The sequence below is a fragment of the Stegostoma tigrinum genome, chromosome 8 (genome assembly GCF_030684315.1).
Source record: "Stegostoma tigrinum isolate sSteTig4 chromosome 8, sSteTig4.hap1, whole genome shotgun sequence".
NCBI lineage: Eukaryota > Metazoa > Chordata > Chondrichthyes > Orectolobiformes > Stegostomatidae > Stegostoma > Stegostoma tigrinum.
The window spans coordinates 39903408-39922949 of record NC_081361.1 but is presented as its reverse complement, the minus strand read 5'-3'; the positions used below and the strand labels follow the sequence as shown (position 1 = coordinate 39922949).

The 19542-nt window shown below is 42.1% G+C and overlaps 1 protein-coding gene across 4 annotated transcripts in view; it reads left to right on the top strand.

Moving 5' to 3' along the window:
• LOC125456227 (syntaxin-binding protein 3) overlaps positions 1-19542 on the top strand; it is a 61552-nt gene that overhangs the window by 7248 nt on the left and 34762 nt on the right. For 3 of the 4 annotated variants that reach the window (XM_048539151.2, XM_048539150.2, XM_059647811.1), the window contains exons 2-5: positions 1942-1991; positions 9455-9536; positions 12708-12784; positions 17894-17972. In XM_048539151.2, the coding sequence (XP_048395108.1) occupies positions 1942-1991; positions 9455-9536; positions 12708-12784; positions 17894-17972 (288 nt within the window). Of the gene's footprint in view, positions 1-39; positions 377-1941; positions 1992-9454; positions 9537-12707; positions 12785-17893; positions 17973-19542 lie in introns of all 4 variants that reach the window. The other variant, XM_059647810.1, reaches the window with a different exon arrangement.

Here is a 19542-nt window from a genome sequence, read left to right as displayed (position 1 = left end):
TGCTTTCCTGTGCCTTACTCCATTTCCGTTGTTTTTCAGTTTGAGAAACTCCAACATGGTAATGACACTGAAATGGAGCAGGTTGACCTAATATAAAGAAAATATAGAATTCAAGACAAGTCTTTGGATTACTTTTGAAGTTTTAACCCTGACATCATAAAGTATTTCAAAATGAGGAAATACCAAATGGATGTTAATGGATGATTCTGAAAAGAATGTGGCCACTGTGTTAATAGGATTCATTGAAATTAGAGGCTTTGGCATGAAGAACCCACCCATTAATGCTGATTTACAAACAACAGCCAGGGTCTGTTAAAATTTTAAGCTGGACGGGTTAGCTTTGACTGGTCACAGCATTGCCCCACGAAATTGACAAGTGAGTGGCTGTTACCTATTTTCTTGAGTCGAAACAAATGCTGTGTGTGTGTGTGTCTGAGAGAGTGTGTGTGTGTGTGTGTGTGTGTGTGTGTGTGTGTGTGTGTGTGTGTGTGTGTCAGCAGAAAGAACAGGACCCTAAGTAGAATATAACAGCTACCTTCCAGCATGCACAAGTGCACCACACTGAACCCTACTGACAATCCTTCATTGATTTAATGTTTATTCCTGAATGTGCAAGGATATTAATCAGGGAGTGTTGTCAAAGAGCAGAATCTAATGTTGCCTGCTGTGCGTTTTGCAAGTGTGGGCTTGTTGAGTAGTCAGTACCTGCTTGTTGCAAACTGCTGAGGAGATATGCTGTTTGATAGAATTTACTAACCTACATACATATTTGGCAGCACACCAGCACTGAAATTCATACACCACATTATGTCATGAGCAGGATGTCTTTTTAACTCGGTGACATTCTATCGGTGGTACACACCTCTCCTATAGTGTAGTAGCTAGAATCAGCTCAAATATTTGAGATATGATGCCTTTCCAGGGTACTCTGAGATAGAGCGGGCACTTTACAGGACTGAAAGTAATCATTTTAGGCTTTCCATGAGGTTATGCGATTAAACAGCTAGAAATAATCTGAATAGGGTAGCCATTATCCTGCAGATGGCTTTGATATGCCCTAATTAGCATCAAGCTTACGCAGTGAACAAATGGCTCATGTAAGGTTGTGGATAAAGCCAATCTTAGTGTATTGTAAACTGACCAGTGAAGGTGGGTTCTCAGGCAGTATTAAAGAACCCAGCTGGTGTCTCGACTAGTAAGGTGAGGGAAAGAAGCTGATCGTACTGTTTGGTTTCATGCATAAATTTGAACACAGGATGGAGCCCACTATGATGACTTTTTACATGCATCCATGAATCCAAATATAACAAACATATCATCTCTATCTGCAATATCTAGATTTATTATAATTATAAATATTGGATCTTCCTTCCATGATTAGCTGTAATTGACAGAATTTCTGTCTTGTGTATGACTGAAATGAATTGGTTATAAGAACGAGCGTCAACATTCACCTCACGTTCAAGTAATTATTTCCAAGAGTTGGTAATTTAACCCTTTCAGACAGAAGAGGCTCTTCTGCATTAAAGATAAATTATGTAAACATCTTGAGATTTTTGCAGACACACATGTTCACTGTGGTCAGTATGATTAGCCATTGGCCGATTAGTTAAGTTATCAAAAATAACCTTCTGAACTGCAAGGGGCCTTGTTCTTTCAGTTGTGATTAGACACCGTTTGAGCATTGTGGGTAAACAGTGCACAAATGATTGGTTTTGATTAGAAGTGCTCATATAGCAATGAAGATTGGCTGATGGCTCCAGAGAAATTTACTTTATAAACCTATGTTTAAATGTCCCAGTTCAGATGTTATAGAAAATGCATTTGGAAGCACTCGAAACAAAATAAAGAAAAAAGGACTTGTTCTCATCCAGAGCTCAGCTGGTGAATTATGAGACGATTTGATGAAAAACGTTTGAATTGTATATTTTTTCCTTGCAGAGATCAAGACATATGTATTGGAGGATTGTAGGACCGAAGGAGAATGGAGGGTAAGGCAAGGACTTGATTGTTCGTCTTAAAAATGATTTAATGTTTGAACATATTTGCATGATTTTGCACTTTTTCTAAAGAATAAGTAATTGACAACTCAGTTACTGTCCGTTGATTCTGGTACATCAACCAAGCATGTAGCATCGTGGGTGGATTGAATTTGGTTCCCCATTCCCCCTCTCTACAACATTTGAAGTATCTGTAGTGCTGAATGAGGAGGGGTAAGTCATCCTGTGCACATCTTGGATGACCAGTCAAGGGCAACAGTAGAGCAGGGGGGTGTCTGATTCTCCCTTTTAGAGGTCAAAACTGTGTGTTTAAAGTTTCTTCAGAGGAAGATCAAGCAAGGGTTTGGAAATTTTGTGATCTTTCAGGGAACCTTGTGCTTTTTATTTTGAAACCACTTGAATGACATGAAACCTTTTTGGTGTATTAGTAATATCTGCCGTGTGTGTACCACTAGAATAACAAAATACAGAGCATTGATAACCTTATGAAATCAGATATTGAGGGAGGAGCTGCTCACCTACAGGAATCATCTCCGATCTGTCCAACCCAAATAGAGTAAACTGTCAGCCTTGAGTTCTGAGGAAGGGTCACTAGGACCAAAACTCTGTCTTCTCCGTCACAGATGATGCCAGACCTGCTGAGCTTTTCCAGCAGCTTTGTTTTTGTTCCTGATTTACAGCATCTGCAGTTCTTTTGATTTTAAACTGTCAGTCTTGGTTTATCTAGATATAGTTGGAAAACACAAATTTGTAATGGGTGACAAATGTGTGGATTAATTTTGTATCAGTTGAAAAGAAGTACATGTGCGGGGCTAGATATTTTGCAGTCATTTAAATTGCACTTTACCTGATGAAGGGACAGCGCTATGAAAGCTTGTGATTTAAAATAAACCTGTTGTACTATAACCTGCTGTCGTATGACTTGTTGACCGTGTCATTTTATATTATATAACTTGATTGTACCATGGTCTAGTTAAATCATTAACAACAGTTATTGCACTGTAATTAGTTGTGCAAACAACTTTGGGATGTTTCAAAATGAAAGATATGAAGTTTCAAGTTCTTTTTTTCTTGGTAACTGCGGGGATCTAAATTTGTACTGCAAAAAAATTTGAAATGTCTCCATTGCTTCATGTCAATTCTGAATAAGTAGTCCTGAATACCTCTTCCAGCATCTCGGTGAAGATACATTTTATGAACTGTCATGATTCTTGGCTGTTGTGACAATCCATGAATTCAACATTGTTTTAGTGTAACATTAAACATTTCACAAGCAAAGATTTGAAAGGAATGACAAAAATTGAGAGAGGTATATCAGTTGGCAGATTTGAATTGTTTTCCTGCACTTACTGCTGTGTTCAGAGTTAGTAACAAAAATGACCCAGACCCCATAGAATAACATTGAGCTGAATAACCTGAGCAGGCAAGTGCAGAGACAGCAGGGTGAGAAACATGTCTTAATGGGCTGTGAATCAATTGAAAACGTGGCTAATTAAGTTCACTGAGCAGAGAGAATAATGGATGTGTGAGTGATAATGGGAACTGCAGATGCTGGAGAATCCAAGATAATAAAATGTGAGGCTGGATGAACACAGCAGGCCCATCAGCATCTCAGGAGCACAAAAGCTGACGTTTCGGGCCTCTAGACCCTTCTCTGATGAAGGGTCTAGGCCTGAAACGAGGGCTTTTGTGCTCCTGAGATGCTGCTGGGCCTGCTGTGTTCATCCAGCCTCACATTTTATTATCATAGAGAGAATAATGGAGATTTGTTTGCATTTGCCTAATTCTGCTTTGATTTAGTGAGTGAAGAAGGGTCAAGGCCCAAAACTGCACATCCCAGTCGCGAACCAATTTAACTCGCCTTCCCATTCCTTAGATGACATGTCCATCCTGGGCCTCCTGCAGTGCAACAATGATGCCACCCAAAGGTTGCAGGAACAGCAACTCATATTCCGCTTGGGAACCCTGCAGCCCAATGGTATCAATGTGAACTTCACAAGCTTCAAAATCTCCCCTCCCCCCCACTGCATCCCAAAACCAGCCCAGCTTGGCCCCTCCCCCCACTGCATCCCAAAACCAGCCCAGCGCATCCCCGCCTCCCTAACCTGTTCTTCCTCTCACCTATCCCCTCCTCCCACCTCAAGCCGCACCTCCATTTCCCACCTACTAACCTCATCCTGCCTCCTTGACCTGTCCGTCCTCCCTGGACTGACCTATCCCCTCTCCACCTCCCCACCTATACACTCCTCTCCACCTATCTTCTCCACTATCCATCTTCGGTCCGCCTCCCCCCTCTCCCTATTTATTTCAGAAAACTCTCCCCATCCCCCACTCTGAAGGGTCTAGGCCCAAAACATCAGCTTTTGTGCTCCTGAGATGCTGCTTAGCGGTCATCTCCCTCCAAAACGGGTATTCCGTTTTGAATACTGTTAGGGGAGATGGCTCGCCAGAGGAAGGCAGCAGTAGCCAGGTTCGCAGCAGTAGCCACGTTCACAGCACCATGGCTGGCTCTGCTGTACAGAAGGGCGGGAAAAAGAGTGGAAGGGCGATAGTCATTGGGGATTCAATTGTAAGGGGTGTAGATAGGCGGTTCTGCGGTCGAAAATGGGACTCCCGAATGGTATGTTGCCTCCCAGGTGCACGGGTCAAGGATGTCTCCGATCGGCTGCAGAACATTCTGAAGGGGGAGGGCGAACAGCCAGTTGTCGTGGTGCATATAGGCACCAACGATATAGGCAGAAAACAGGATGAGGTCCTACAAGCAGAATTTAGGGATTTAGGAGCCAAGTTAAAAAGTAGGACCTCAAAGGTAGTAATCTCAGGATTGCTACCAGTGCCACGTGCTAGTCAGTGCAGAAAGGAAAGAATAGCCAGGATGAATGCTTGGCTTGAGAGATGGTGTAGGAGGCAGGGGTTCATATTTTTGGGACATTGGAACCGGTTCTGGGGAAGGTGGGACTATTACAAATTGGATGGTCTACACCTGAACCAGACTGGAACCAATGTCCTTGGGGGTGCTTTTGCTAATGCTGTGGGGGAGGGTTTAAACTAATGTGGCAGGGGGATGGGAACCAAATATTGGACAGAAAAGAGGTAGAAACGAAAGCCTGTAGGGAACTAGATAATGAAGTCAGTGTGACTAAAGGGAATAGTAGTCGGGGAGCAGATGATGAACACAAAGGGACAGGTGGTCTGAGGTGCATTTGTTTTAATGTGAGAAGTGTAGTAGACAAGGCAGATGAGCTTAGGGCTTGGATCGGTATGATGTTATTGCTATTACTGAGACTTGGTTGAGGGAAGGGCATGACTGGCAACTAGTTGTCCCAGGATATCGATGCTTCAGGCGGGATAGAGAGGGAGGTAAAATTGGTGGAGGAGTTGCAGTAATGGTCAAAGACGATATCACAGCCGCACTGAAGGAGGGCCCCGTGGAGGACTTGAGCAGTGAGGCAATATGGGTAGAACTCAGAAATAGGAAGGATGCAGTAACAACGCTGGGGCTGTACTGCAGGCCTCCCAACAGCGAGCGTGAGACAGAGGTACAAATATGTAAACACATAATGGAAAGGTGTAGGAGAAACAGGGTGGTGGTGATGGGAGATTTTAATTTTCCCAACATTGACTAGGATTCACTCAGGGTTAGGGGTCAAGATGGAGCAGAATTTGAAAGGTGTGTCCAGGATGGTTTTCTAGAGCAGTATGTACGTAGTCCAACTCAGCAAAGGGCCATACTGGACCTGGTGCTGGGGAATGAACCCGGCCAGGTGGTTGATATTACAGTAGGGGACTACTTTGGAAATAGCGACCACAATTCCGTAAGTTTTACAATACTCATGGACAAGGATAGCAGTGGTCCTAAAGGAAGAGTACTAAACTGGGGGAAGGCCGACTGTACCAAGATTCGGCAGGATCTGAGGAATGTAGATTGGGAGAAACTGTTTGAAGGTAAATCCACATTTGATATGTGGGAGGCTTTTAAGGAGAGGTTGATTAGCGTGCAGGAGAGACATGCTCCTGTGAAAATGAGGAATAGAAAAGGCAAGATTAGGGAGCCATGGATAACAGGTGAAATTGTGAGACTAGCCAAGAGAAAAAAAGAAGCATACATGAGGTCTAGGCGACTGAAGACAGACGAAGCTTTGCAAGAATATCGGGAATGTAGAGCGAATCTGAAAAAAGGGATTAAGAGGGCTAAGAGAGGACATGAGATATTGCTGGCAAACATGGTTAAGGAAAATCCCAAAGCCTTTTATTCATATATAAAGAGCAAGAGGGTAACTAGAGAAAGGATTGGCCCACTTAAGGACAAAGAAGGAAAGTTATGCGCTGAGTCAGAGAAAATGGGTGACATTCTTAACGAGTACTTTGCTTCGGTATTCAGCAAGGAGAGGGACATGACGGATGTTGAGGTTAGGGATAGATGTTTGCTTATTCTAGGTCAAGTTGACATAAGGAAGGAGGAAGTGTTAGGTATCCTAAAAGACATTAAGGTGGACAAGTCCCCAGGTCCGGATGGGATCTAGCCCAGGTTACTGAGGGAAGCGAGAGAGGAAATAGCCAGGGCACTAACAGATATCTTTGCAGTGTCCTTAGACACGGGTGAGGTCCCAGAGGACTGGAGACTTGCTAATGTTGTCCCCTTGTTTAAAAAGGGCAGCAAGGATAATCCAGGTAATTATCGACTGGTGAGCCTGACGTCAGTGGTAGGGAAGCTACTGGAGAAGATACTGAGGGATAGGATCTATTCCCATTTGGAGGAAAATGGGCTTATCAGTGATAGGCAACATGGTTTTGTACAGGGAAGGTCATGTCTTACCAACTTAATAGAATTCTTTGAGGATGTGACAAAGTTGATTGATTGAGGGAAAGGCTGTTGGTGTCATATACGTGGACTTCAGTAAGGCGTTTGATGAGGTTCCCCATGGCAGGCTGATGGAGAAAGTGAAGTCATATGGGGTCCAGGGTGTGCTAGCTAGATGGATAAAAAACTGGCTGGGCAACAGGAGACAGAGGGTAGTAGTAGAAGGGAGTTTCTCACATTGGAGACCTGTAACCAGTGGTGTTCCACAGGGATCTGTGCTGGGACCATTCTTGTTTGTGATATATGTAAATGATCTGGAGGAAGATGTAGGTGGTCTGATCAGCAAGTTTGCTGATGACACTAAGATTGGTGGGTAGCTGAGAGTGAAGGGGACCGTCAGAAATTACAGCAGAATATAGATAGACTGGAGAGTTGGGCAGATAAATGGCAGATGGAGTTCAATCTGGGCAAATGCAAGGGGATGCATTTTGGAAGATCAAATTCAAGGGCGAACTATGCAGTAAATGGAAAAGTCCTAGGGAAAATTGATGAACAGATAGATCTGGGTGTTCAGGTCCATTGTTCCCTGAAGGTGATAACGCAGGTCAATAGGGTGGTCAAGAAGGCATATGGCATGCTTTCCTTCATTGGGCAGGGTATTGAGTACAAGAGTTGGCAGGTCATGTTGCAGTTGTATAGGACTTTGGTTCAGCCACATTTGGAGTACTGTGTACAGTTCTGGTTGCCACATTACCAAAAGGATGTGGATGCTTTGGAGAGGGTGCAGAGGAAGTTCACCAGGATGTTACCTGGTATGGAGGGTGCTAGCTATGAAGAGAGGTTGAATAGATTAGGATTATTTTTATTAGAAAGACGGAGATTGAGGGAGGACCTGATTTGAGGTCTACAAAATCATGAGGGGTATAGACAGGGTGGATAGCAAAAAGCTTTTTCCCAGAGTGGGGGACTCAATTACGAGGGGTCATGAGTTCAAAGTGAGAGGAGGAAAGTTTTTAAGGGAGATATGCGTGGAAAGTTCTTTCCACAGAGGGTGGTGGGTACCTGGAACGCATTGCCAGCGGAGGTGGTAGACGCAGACACGTTAGCGTCTTTTAAGATATATCTGGACAGGTACATGGATGGACAGGGAGAAAATGGACACAGACCGTTAGAAAATAGATGACAGGTTAGACGGAGGCTCTTGATCGGCGCAGGCTTGAAGGGCCGAAGGGCCTGTTCCTGTGCTGTAGGTTTCTTTGTTCTTTGTTCTTAGCCTGCTGTGTTCATCCAGCTTCACACTTTGTTATCTACACCTTGTTATCTTTGATTTAGAGTACATGCTTTTTGAATTATCCAATACTTTTATAATGGAAACTCTTTGTCATGGAATGTAACTAATTCTATTTCAAAATGACGCACCTAATTGTAAAAAAAAACCTTGGTGAGACAGACATCTATTTACCATGCAGTCGATGAAGTTGTTACTTACTACTGTTATCCTTTCTTTTTAATGTCCTTTCATTAGATATTTGAAACCCTCTGATATTTGTAATATAAAACAGGAAATAGTCAAAATCCTTAGCAGGCCAGGCAACAGCTGTGTGAAGAGAAACAGTTAGTGGTCCACATCAATGCCTTGCTGTCATTTCTCTAAAGATGATGTCTGATGCTCTGTGCACTTCCATCATTTTTCTGTTTTAATTTCATTGGTGTTATCTAGTGTATCTTGCCGTTTGCTCTGGTAACTTATACCTTCTCTTGCAATAATAATCAGTTAAGATTTAGGTTTGAATAGCAGACCAGAGCTTTAATTACTAGTATTGCAAGTATACTGTTTTAAAAAAAAAAATTTTAACAGGATGTAGCATTGTTGGCTAAGTCAGCAATTGCTTAGTCACCTCAGAGGTGGTGGTAAGGCACTTCCTTTAACTGTTGCAGGCCTTGCATGGAAATATGCCCACAGTGCTGCTAGGAAAGGAGTTCAAGGATTTTGGTTCAAAACACTTCGAATCTTGAGATGTTGCAGATTGCATGCAATCAGTTTGAGCAAGTCTGCTTGCTGCATTAATTTGATAAACTATATGTAACATCTGACGCTAAGGAATTGTAGTGATCTATCTTTTCTGATGTCTGGTGGAGGCTAATTCCCCCCAGCATATTTGTAACAAGGCACTGGAATAAGCCTACTGAGAACCACTGGAGGATGTTAAGTTTGATCCTTGCCCTGTTTTTAGCTGATCTTCGCTTTTGTGACAAAAATGACTTTGTCAACTAACTCTCTGCAGCAGGGTGGGTGAGAAATCTGACTGAACCCCGACTCCTAATCACTTCCCAGGAATTCCTGTTGGAATATGTTTAAGAGGATATGGTGAAATGTCAGGATAAGGGCAGTCACTGTTCCCATAAGTCACCAGTTTGCCATATCCAATACAGTAAAATATCAATTTCGAGAAAACTGTGACTCCAAAGAAACGTGCTAAGTGCGAGTGATCTTTCTAAGAGGAGAAAAACACAAAGCCGTGAAACAGCACTGCAGTCTGAAGATAGTGAATTTACATAGTGCTACGCTTGTTACCTATTTCAACAATTTGCTAGCTGAAGTTAAAGCAAACTGCATTGCAAGATAGTTAAGCTGTCACTTTTTTACTTGCAGATACTTATTTTGGACCATTACACCACAAAGCTACTTTCTTCTTGCTGCAAGATGTCTAATCTTATGGCTGAAGGGATTAGTGGTATGTACTTAATTCAAGAACTCTTATTGTTTAATGATTACATGCTGAATAATTTTGTATTTCCTTTATCATAGTTGCCTTTTCTTTAATAAACTCACATATTCCCTGGCTGTCAAAGAAGACACATGACAGCTGCTTCAAAAACTTGTTTTTGTTTAAACCCTTCTTAGTCACGTTTTTGTTTTTAATTTCCCAATTTGTATTTTTCTATCTCTGCATGTAACAGGCTTTCAGGCTCAGTATTTGATCTCAACAATTTCTCCCCCATTCTTCTGAATAACGGCTGTTGAGGGTGATTTTGATTTTTACACCTTCCCTTGGCGGCTCTTCTGTTTCTTTACTTGTCCCATTTCTGTTACCTCTTGCCTTGCACCATCATTTATTCCCTTTGCCTTCCCTTCTATCACAGACCTTTCCTTATGTTCTTCACTAAGTTCTCTTCTCACTTTACCTGCCTCCGTGTCTGTTTGAAATCTGTTACATCCTTTTTATTTTAAATTCAGCTCTGATGAAAGGCTACTGAAACATTAACTGTGTGTTTCTACCTCCCTCTCTGGCTGCCTGTCTGGATGTTGCCATATCTGCTGAGCTTTTCCACAGTCACTGTTTATATGTCAATCTTTTGAATTGATTCTCTCTATTCAATTCTGCAAATCACTGATTTTACTCAGGATGTGAAAGTTAAGCAAAATATTCTCCCTCAATCACCCTGCACTGGTTGTTCTTGAGTTTGCAGCACTTCTCGCTCGTCTTGTGCAAATGAAGAGAAAAGGCAAACAGAAGCTGGATAAATTAAACTTTCAACTTTAAAATAAAAGTGATCCAGGATTATTTGTTAAACAGTTGAACTTGTCATCAGAGTAGATTGTTTGCTCCTTTTGCAGCTAGGGAAAATCAGTGTCTGAAGTGGAAATGTTATTTTCCTGGCATAAGGCAGTGATCCTAATCTGTCAACTCACCAGTCTCCTTCGTAAAAAGGGCACAAAGTTTAAGGAAACACAGAACAAAGTGAAAGTTGAATTCAAGTAGCCGTACAAACACAATGCCATGTTATCTCACGTGCTGACTAAATCAGATACGTGTTGAAGCATTTTGTCTGTGTTTCTGTCCTACCAGTGATTCTGATTGCAAATGATTACAAAAAAAAATGAAAACTTGCGATAAGCACACAATCTCCTCTGTGCCAAAAGTATATGTGTTTGATTTTAACAAATCAAAGTTTTAACATATTCTTCAAGCTGGCACACCTCTGCTGGAGAAGTAGCCTTCGTTTTAAGTCCCTTGCTGAGCATTATCTTGTTTGGATATATTTCTATTTTAGTGGCATGTCTTAGTGAATAGTTTTTGCGTGCTGTGCTGGAGTGCTATGATATCATCAATGCTGCCCTTCAAAGGAATTCAGCTCAATCTGCCAGTTCCTGTCATGACATTATTCAAAGGACAGATACTTCTCCCAGTGCATTGGGCAAGGTTCCTCTTGCAGTCAACGCTAACAAAGTAGATTACTTAAATAAAAGCAAGTACATGCTGGAGATCTGAAATAAAAACAGAAGGTTGCTGGAGAAACTCTTCAGGTCTGACGATATCTGAAGGGACAAAAACAGAGTTAAGGTTTAGAGCTCAATGACTTTTCATTGAGCAGTTGTCAGGTTGATATCTGTGCTTATAAATAAAAATGAAATTATACCTTTTTTTTATACCTGGCACGAAGGAAATCGTATTGTTTTCTAGGTATTCTTACCTAGTAAAGAGATGCAGAGGATGTCCATTTTATCCCTTCTAAATGATCCAGTAACCTGCATGAGGTCAAAACCTATGAATGAAATGTTCCTTTCTTCTGGGTTTATGTTTTGTGTTTACACTATTCCTGCAGGAGGACATACAAAAATCTGTTTTGGACTGTTTGTATTAAGCAGGAATAAGTTGGGAAATGTTGCAAATGTACAAGGCATTTGTAAGACTGTCTTTGGCCTACTGTGTACAGTTTTGGTCCTCTTACTTCAAAAATTGTTATAATTGGATTGGAGGCTGTTCAGAGAATTCACTAGATTAATTCCAGAGATGAACGGCTTGTTTTACGAGGAGAGATTTGGCAGGCCAAATGATGTACAAGATGCTAAGCAGAACTGACAAAGTGAACTTAGAGCAGACGATTTCCCTTGTAGAGCAATTTAGGATGAGAGTTCAGAGGGCGGCATGGTGGCTCAGTGGTTAGCACTGCACCGTCACAGCACCAGGGACTTGGGTTCGATTCCAGCCTTGGGCGACTGTCTGTGTGGAGTTTGCACGTTCTTCCCGTGTCTGTGTGGGTTTCCTCTGGGTACTCTGGTTTCCTCCCACAGTCGAAAGACGTGCAGGCTAGGTGGATCGGCCATGCTCAATTGCCCGTGGTGTTCAGGGGTGTGTGGGCTATAGAGGGATGGGTCTGGGTGGGATGCTTCGATGGGCAGTGTGGACTTGTTGGGCCGAAGGGCCTGGTTTCCACACTGTAGGGAATCTAATCAAAATCTAATAGTTTTAAGCTAAGGAGTGACAGACCTAAAACAGACATGCGGGAGAATTACTTCTCCCAAATTTGTGGAATTCACTACCCCAGATTGCGGTGATCACTGGAACCCTGAATAAATTCAAGAAGGAAACAGATTTTTAGTTAGCAACAAATTATTGGGAGCAGGCAGGAAAGTGGAGTTGAGGCCAAGATGAGGTCAGCCGTGATTGCATTAAATGGTGAAATAGGCTCGAGGACCGAGAGTGCCTACTCCTCTTCCAAGTTCTTTAGGTTCTTAACTTTTGTAAGTACAGTTAATATGTGCTGTGTATCAGTTTGTTCCAGTCCAGTGTCCCCTGATGTCCTGGAGCTGGTGATGCATGCTGTGGTATGACCCTTTGCCACTCTTAGATACTTGTTCCAAATGACCTTTTCTGTTAGCTTCTACAGTAGGTGTGAAGAAAGGTATTGACCCTTGGGAGAATGTCTATCCTGTCATCACCACCTCTCTAGTGCCCATAGGACCAACAGGATAGTGGCTGCAGAGCTTTAAGTTGAATAACTTGGCATATGATTTCACATGGTTTATATTGACAGACAGTTCTAATTCTGCTCATGACCTAGAAGTTACTTATGATTTTTGTAGAACCTTGATCTATTCTCTGAATATTTCTTTTTCACAGTTGTTGAAGATCTACATAAGAGCCGTGAGCCAGTTCCAGACTCCAAGGCTATCTACTTCATTACTCCAACTGAAAAGGTATCGCTTTTAGGATAAATGAGGAAGTCTTCTGCGGGAGCGGGAGGATGGTGATTGTCTGTGTGTCTGATACAGTAATTAAGAGCCAAATTCAGAATATTTATATTCACTGCCCCTGCTGAACATCTTCACTCCTAAATGGGCCAGTGCAGGATTTACAATTTTATGAATACTTATAATGATATGGCCCGGATCTCCTGACTGGATGGTTGTTCTTCATCCTGAAAGATACATTCGTGACCCCTCAGAGGGCCTGACCCTGACTACAGGAGCATTGCTTGAGAAGTTTCAAATTGTTGTGGGTAATTACTCCTCCTAAATGTCTCCAACTGTTGAGTGACGGTCAGTGACTAGGGGAGTTCTGATTAAATTGGTTAAATAGTTACTCAGGAAAAGTTGAAGGAATTAAAATTAAAAACAAATTGCTGGAAAAGCTCGGCATGCCTGGCAGCATCTGTGGAGAGAAATCTGAGTTACTGTTACAGTTTGAATGACCCTTCCTCGGAACTTGTTTCTGATGTTCTTTTGTTTTGTAAAGGGATTAAAAACCTGCTTTTAACTTCTGGGTAACTAAGAACCCTTCACCAGTGTGATGACACCTCTGCCAACCTGATTTAACACCTCCCCCATTTCCGATATTCCCAACATAAACTAACCTTTCCCTACCCATCACTCTAACCCACCTCCAACCTGTCATATTATCTATGTATCTGCCCCCTACCGGTTACTCAACGGGCTTCTAGGTTTGGGACTTGTCCCATTCCTTTAAGAAGCAGTATCCCTTGATGTTTTCATGGTATGGTAGCTAATGGTTTTTTTTTACAGTTCTAGCTGGAAGCTTAATATTAGTTTCGCCCAAGGTTTCAATCTATATTTAATGACATTTTGATTGTCCATACTTTGCACATTCCTGGAGTAGTAACCTTTCTCTCCTTGTCTTCTGACCAAGTTGCTGTTTTATAAACAGCGTGTAATGAAAATGTAATCCGTGTTTGAATAGTGTGCCATTATAAATATTCTGTTCTTGTCTTTTACCACCAGTGACTGCATTCTCCAATGGCCTTGTCTCTGCTCACGTGTAACAAGCTGCTAGGAGGTGGGATGCAGGCTGTGGTGAATCTTGTGGTTCTCCTTACCTGACACTCTTTTTGGGACCTTAGTGCCTCTCCAGGTGGCAGGATAAAAGCCTTGCCGCATGGTGAATTTTGCAGACACTCACACAATGCCAACTCTTAACAGGCATTTTTTCTGGATTTCTGTTTTATGAAGAAGCTTCTTTTTGACCTTGGCAAATAGCTAATTTAGTGGGTCTTTTTGTCAAATATAGGGCACCCTGTGTGTCACTTTTTCTACGTTTGTAGTTTTGCTGATTGTGTTAAGCGTATCCACTGAAAGGAGTCGCACAGTTCTGCACGAAGAAGTTGTTCAGTTTTATTTTGGTGCTGACAGGATCTTGCATGATGGCTTTGAAACAAAAGTCAGATAAGTGACTTTTGAAGGAGTCTTATTTAACTTAAAAGGTTAGGTCTGGGCTGAATTTTACCAAACATCAGCTAAGGGAGTTAATCTCGGCGTTTCATTAAGGATTTTTCTAGCAAATTTATTTCATCGGGGCAGTAGATGCGAATTCAAGGGAGAGGTGGAAATTGAGGCAAACATTATGAAGAACAAGAACAGGTAGGGAAACGTTGCTGAAAAGAGCAGGGGAGGTGGTCTGAAATATGTGTTTCAACGTGAGAAGTATAATAGGCAAAGTTGATGAAGTTAGAGCTTTGGTTATTACTTGGAACGGTGACGTTGTGATCACAGAGACTTGGCTAAAAGAGGGACCGGTTTGACAGCTGAATGTTCCAGGTTTTAGATGTTTCAGGTGGGATAGAAAGGGATGGAAAAGGGGTGTGGGAGTCGAGAGAATATCACAGCTGTACTGAGGGGAGGGTAAGTCAGAGGACTTGTATAGTGAGGCTTGTGGGGCTCAGGAGAAGGAAAGGTGAAATCACAATGCTGGGGGTTTACTTCAGGCCTCTCAACAGCCAGCGGGAGATAGAGGAGAGAATATGTAGACAAATTCTGGAAAGGTGTGCAAACAGCAGGGTTGTTTTAGTGGGTGATTTTAACTTTGCCTATATTGACTGGTGCTTTCATGGGGCAGAATTTGTAAGGACCATTCGGGTGGATTTCTTGACATGTCATATAATCAGTCCAACTAGGGAAGGGCTTATACTGGACCTGGTTTTGCGAAATGAGCATGGCCAAGTGAATGAAGTTCCAGTAGGGGGAGCATTTTGGAAGTAATGACTGTAATACAGTGAGTTTTAAGATGGTCATGGATCAGGATAACAGCAGTCCTTGGACGAATGTGTTAAATTGGTGTGAGGAGAACTATAACAATATTAGGTTAGACAACCTGAGCTAAAAATCTTCTCAAACTTTATACAACAATATTAAGCAGGAACTGGAGAATTTCTATTGGAGGCGGCTATTTGAGGGAAAATCCACTTTGGATGTGTAGGAGTATTTTAAATGGTGGTTGATAGGAGTTCAGGAGCAGTATGTTCCTGTGAGAATGAAGGATAGGTATGTCAAGTTGTGTGAATCTTGGAAAACCAAGGATGTTATGCCCTCAGTCAAAAAGAAAAAGGGAAGCATACGTAAGGTTCTTGAGGTTGGGAACGGATGAAGCCCTTGAAGTATATAAGGAAAGTATGAAAGAGTTTAAACAAGGAATTAGAAGGGCTCAAAGGGGTCATTAAAATTTGTTAGTAAATGGAATTAAGGAGAATCCCAAGGTTTTTGAAACATATATGAAAAGCAAGAGGGTAGCCAGGGAAAGGGTTGGCCCACTCAAGAACAAAGGAGGGAATATATGTGTGGAGCCAGAAGAGCTAGGTGAGATCCTAAACAAATAGTTCTGTTGGTATTCACCAAAGAGAAGGAATTGCTGGAGGATGACCTCGGGGAAGGGAGTATTGAGTTTCTAAGCCAAGTTGCAATTAAAAAGGAAGAAATGTTGAGCATCTTAAAAAGTATTAAGGTAGATAAGTCCCTGGTCCTGACGGGATCTATCTCAGACTATTGAGGGAAGCAAGACACAAATTGCTGGAGCATTGATAGGCATCTTTGTATCTGCTTTAGCCGTAGGTGAGGTTCCAGAGGACTGGAGAATAGCCAATAATGTCCCGTTGTTTAAAAAGGGTAGCAGGGATGATCCTGGAAATTACAGACCTGTGATCTTCGCATCGGTGGTCAGGAAATTATTGGAAAAGTTTCTCCGGGAAAAGATCTATATGCATTTTTAGAAGCAAACTGACTTATTAGTGATAGACAGCATGGTTTTGTGGGGTTGTTGTGCCTCACTAACTTGATAAAGTTTTTTGAGGAGGTGACGAAGATGATTGAGGGAAAATCAGTTGATGTGGACGTGGTTTTTAGTAAAGCCTTTGGTAAGGTCCCTCCTGGCAGACTGGTACAAAAGGTGAAGTGACATGCTATTGGGGTGACCGGGCAAGATGGATACAGAACTGGCTTGGTCACAAGAGACAGAAGGTAGCGGTGGAAGGATGCTTTTTGGAATAGAGGGTTGTGACTAGTGGTGTTCCACTGGGATCAGTGCTAGGGCCTCTGCTGTTCGTGGTCTATACAAATGATTTGGCGGAAAATGTATCTGGTCTAATTAGTAAGTTTGCGGATGATACAAAGATTTGTAGTATTGTAGACTAATTAGATTAGATTCCCTACAGTGTAGAAACAGGCCCTTCAGCCCAACAAGTCCACACCGCCCGTTGAAGCATCCCGCACACGACCCTGAACACTATGGGCAATTTAGCATGGCCAATCCACCTAGCCTGCACATCTTTGCAAAGAAACTGGAGCACCCGGAGGAAACCCACGCAGACACTGGGAGAATGTGCAAACTCCACACAGTCAGTCACCTGACGCGGGAATTGAACCCGGGTCCCTGGCGCCGTGAGGCTGCAGTGCTAACCACTGAGCCACCGTGCCGCCTTAAAGATTGTCAGAGGATACAGCAGGATTTAGATCAGTTGGAGGCATGTGGAGTTTAATCCAGAAAAATGTGAGGGGATGTATTTTGGAAGGGAGGTCATGTACATGTGGAAATTGTATGGTGAATGACAGAATCCTTAGGAGTACTGATGTGCAGAGGGATCTGGGTGTGCAAGTCCACAGATCACTGAAGGTGGTAGTAAAAAAAAAGGCCTGTGCCATGCTTCCCTTCAGTGCCCCTTCTAATGAGCATAAGGATAGACCAGTTATGCTGCAGCTTTATAGAACTTTATTTAGGCCACATTTGGAATGTTGTGTACAGTTCTGGTCAACATGTTACCAGAAAGATGTGGATGCTTTGGAGTGGGGAGAGAAAAGGTTTACCAGGATGGTGCCTGGTACGGTGGATTTTTGTTATAAGGAAAGGTTGGATTGACTAGGTTTGTTTTCACTGGAAGGCAGGAAGTTGAGGGGTGACCTCATAGAAGTTTTAGAAGATCGTGAATGATATGGATATAGTGAAAAGTATGAGGCTTTTTACCAGGGCTGGGGGCTCAATTGCTAGAGGACACGGGTTCAAGGTGTGAGTGGGAACATTTAAGAGATGTGGGAGGCAAGCGTTTCACACAAAGGATGGTGAGCGCTTACAATGCGTTACCAGTGGAGATGGTAGAATCAGACGCAATAGCAACATTCAAGAAGCACCTGGACTAATATATGAATAGGAGGGGAATACAGGGATACAGATCCTTAAGTGAAGATAATTTTAGTACGGAAAGACAATGTTTCAGCACAGGCTTGGAAGACCAAAGGGCCTGTTGCTGTGCTGTATTATTCTTTTGTTCACTCTATTCTGTGTAGCTCGCTTCATTAGCTACGTACCACACCTCTGTGTAAACAAGATGTAAGACTGACTTGTAGAGATAGTCCTGTCTCCTTAAGCAAGCGTGAAGAAAAGTTTTTCTTGAGCTTGTTCTGACTTCAGAGTTGAAATGGTTGTTCTCCCTTGGGGAAATTTTTATTATGAATGAAGAAAAATGTGTTCAATTATTTTTGTCTTTAAAAGGCAATCTTTGCATCATCGTCTAATCTTTTATTTTGTAGTCAGTCAGTGCATTAATAAATGACTTCAAAAGGAAGCATTCCTACAAGTACAAGGCAGCCTACATTTACTTCACTGATTGTAAGTACCTTTATTGTTATTCAATGTGTTTCCTTTCTTAAAATAACTGTGGCAGTGCGCTACAGAGTATGTGCCTCGACTCAGGCTTGCCCGTGACTCCATTTTAGCAATATCAGGGACTTTGGAGCCTGCATGCATCAGTGTGTGTTTGTCAGTGTTGGTTACATTTTGTGGACCTGGGCGCTTGGGAAGGGCTGCTCTTTGTTATTGCTCAGGTAGTGGTTAATTTCTCAATTTAGAGCTCAAAAATCTAGTCATACCACTAATGTGAGATACATATGCAGAGAAGTAGGAGTGTGGATTTAAATTTTACACATAGTCCTTTGGTTCCATGGCAGCTATCTATTTAGCTTCAAGAGCTGAACTTTGGGCTCTCTTCCCTAGTTCCAGTGTGTTCTGTTTTACTAGTGTCAAAGGAACAGTCAGGTGTGTGTTCGAATTGTGGTGTATTTCCTATGTTCCAAATGTTTAAAAAACATATTGTTTTTGTGGTTGAAATACTGATCAGCCTTGATATTTGATCTGTATGAGGCCCACACAGCTAAGACTGTGCCTATCTTTCTTTAAATTTAACAGTTACTCCAAATTGCCATTCGCATTTTAATTTTTCAGTAAGTTCCCTCTCCCCATCCCCCTCTCTGATGAAGGGTCCAGGCCCGAAACGTCAGCTTTTGTGCTCCTGAGATGCTGCTTGGCCTGCTGTGTTCATCCAGCTCCACACTTTGTTATCTCGGATTCTCCAGCATCTGCAGTTCCCATTATCACTGATACAACATTTACACCAAACCAGCTGCTTTTGCCACCAAAGTTATATGAACAAAATATGCTTTCTTCAAAATAAATAGGTTGACACAAAAACAGGAATAGGTGAGGTTTGTGAATTCAGTTCTATTGAATGATGATATTTTGGATGAATTTAAATTATCAGCTGATGATCAGTGTCCCGTCTAAGCTGATAGAGAACACAACAACTGAGGGTTCCTGCATGGGCTGTGTGCGAATTTGTGCCTTTTAAAGTGACTATGCATATATAGACATTTTCTTTAAAAGAAGTCTCAATGCGCTTAAAGAAAGATTTGGCATTTGGGTCATCGGTGATCATTGTCCAATGAAGCTAAAACATTGCGGGTTGTAAAAATTTGTTTATGGGAGCATATTGTTTCTGGAGGTAACAATTATTCGAGCAGGAAGTTGGAACGACCAGAAATACTTGAATACTTCTTCTCATGAAAGACTAGCGTTCTAAGGTTAGCTGGCACATGGAGCAACTTATAGTAACAGTAAGTGAAAATTAATGTTTTTATTGTCTTTATGAAGTTCTGTATCTAAAGTTTTAACACCAAGAAAGGACTTACTCTGAACTCCCATTTATGCCCAATGCTGTTACATAAATACGTTGAGTCAGTTGCACCAAGCTTTGATAAATAGTTGGACAGATTGGAAAGTTGGACCTTATTTTGACATTACAGAAGATCTATGCAATTCCATTAGTGAACCAGGCAGCAGTTGCATTTTTGAAGTATGTACCCTGCAACCCTTGACTGGCACAGTGACCAAGGAAGGCTCGGAG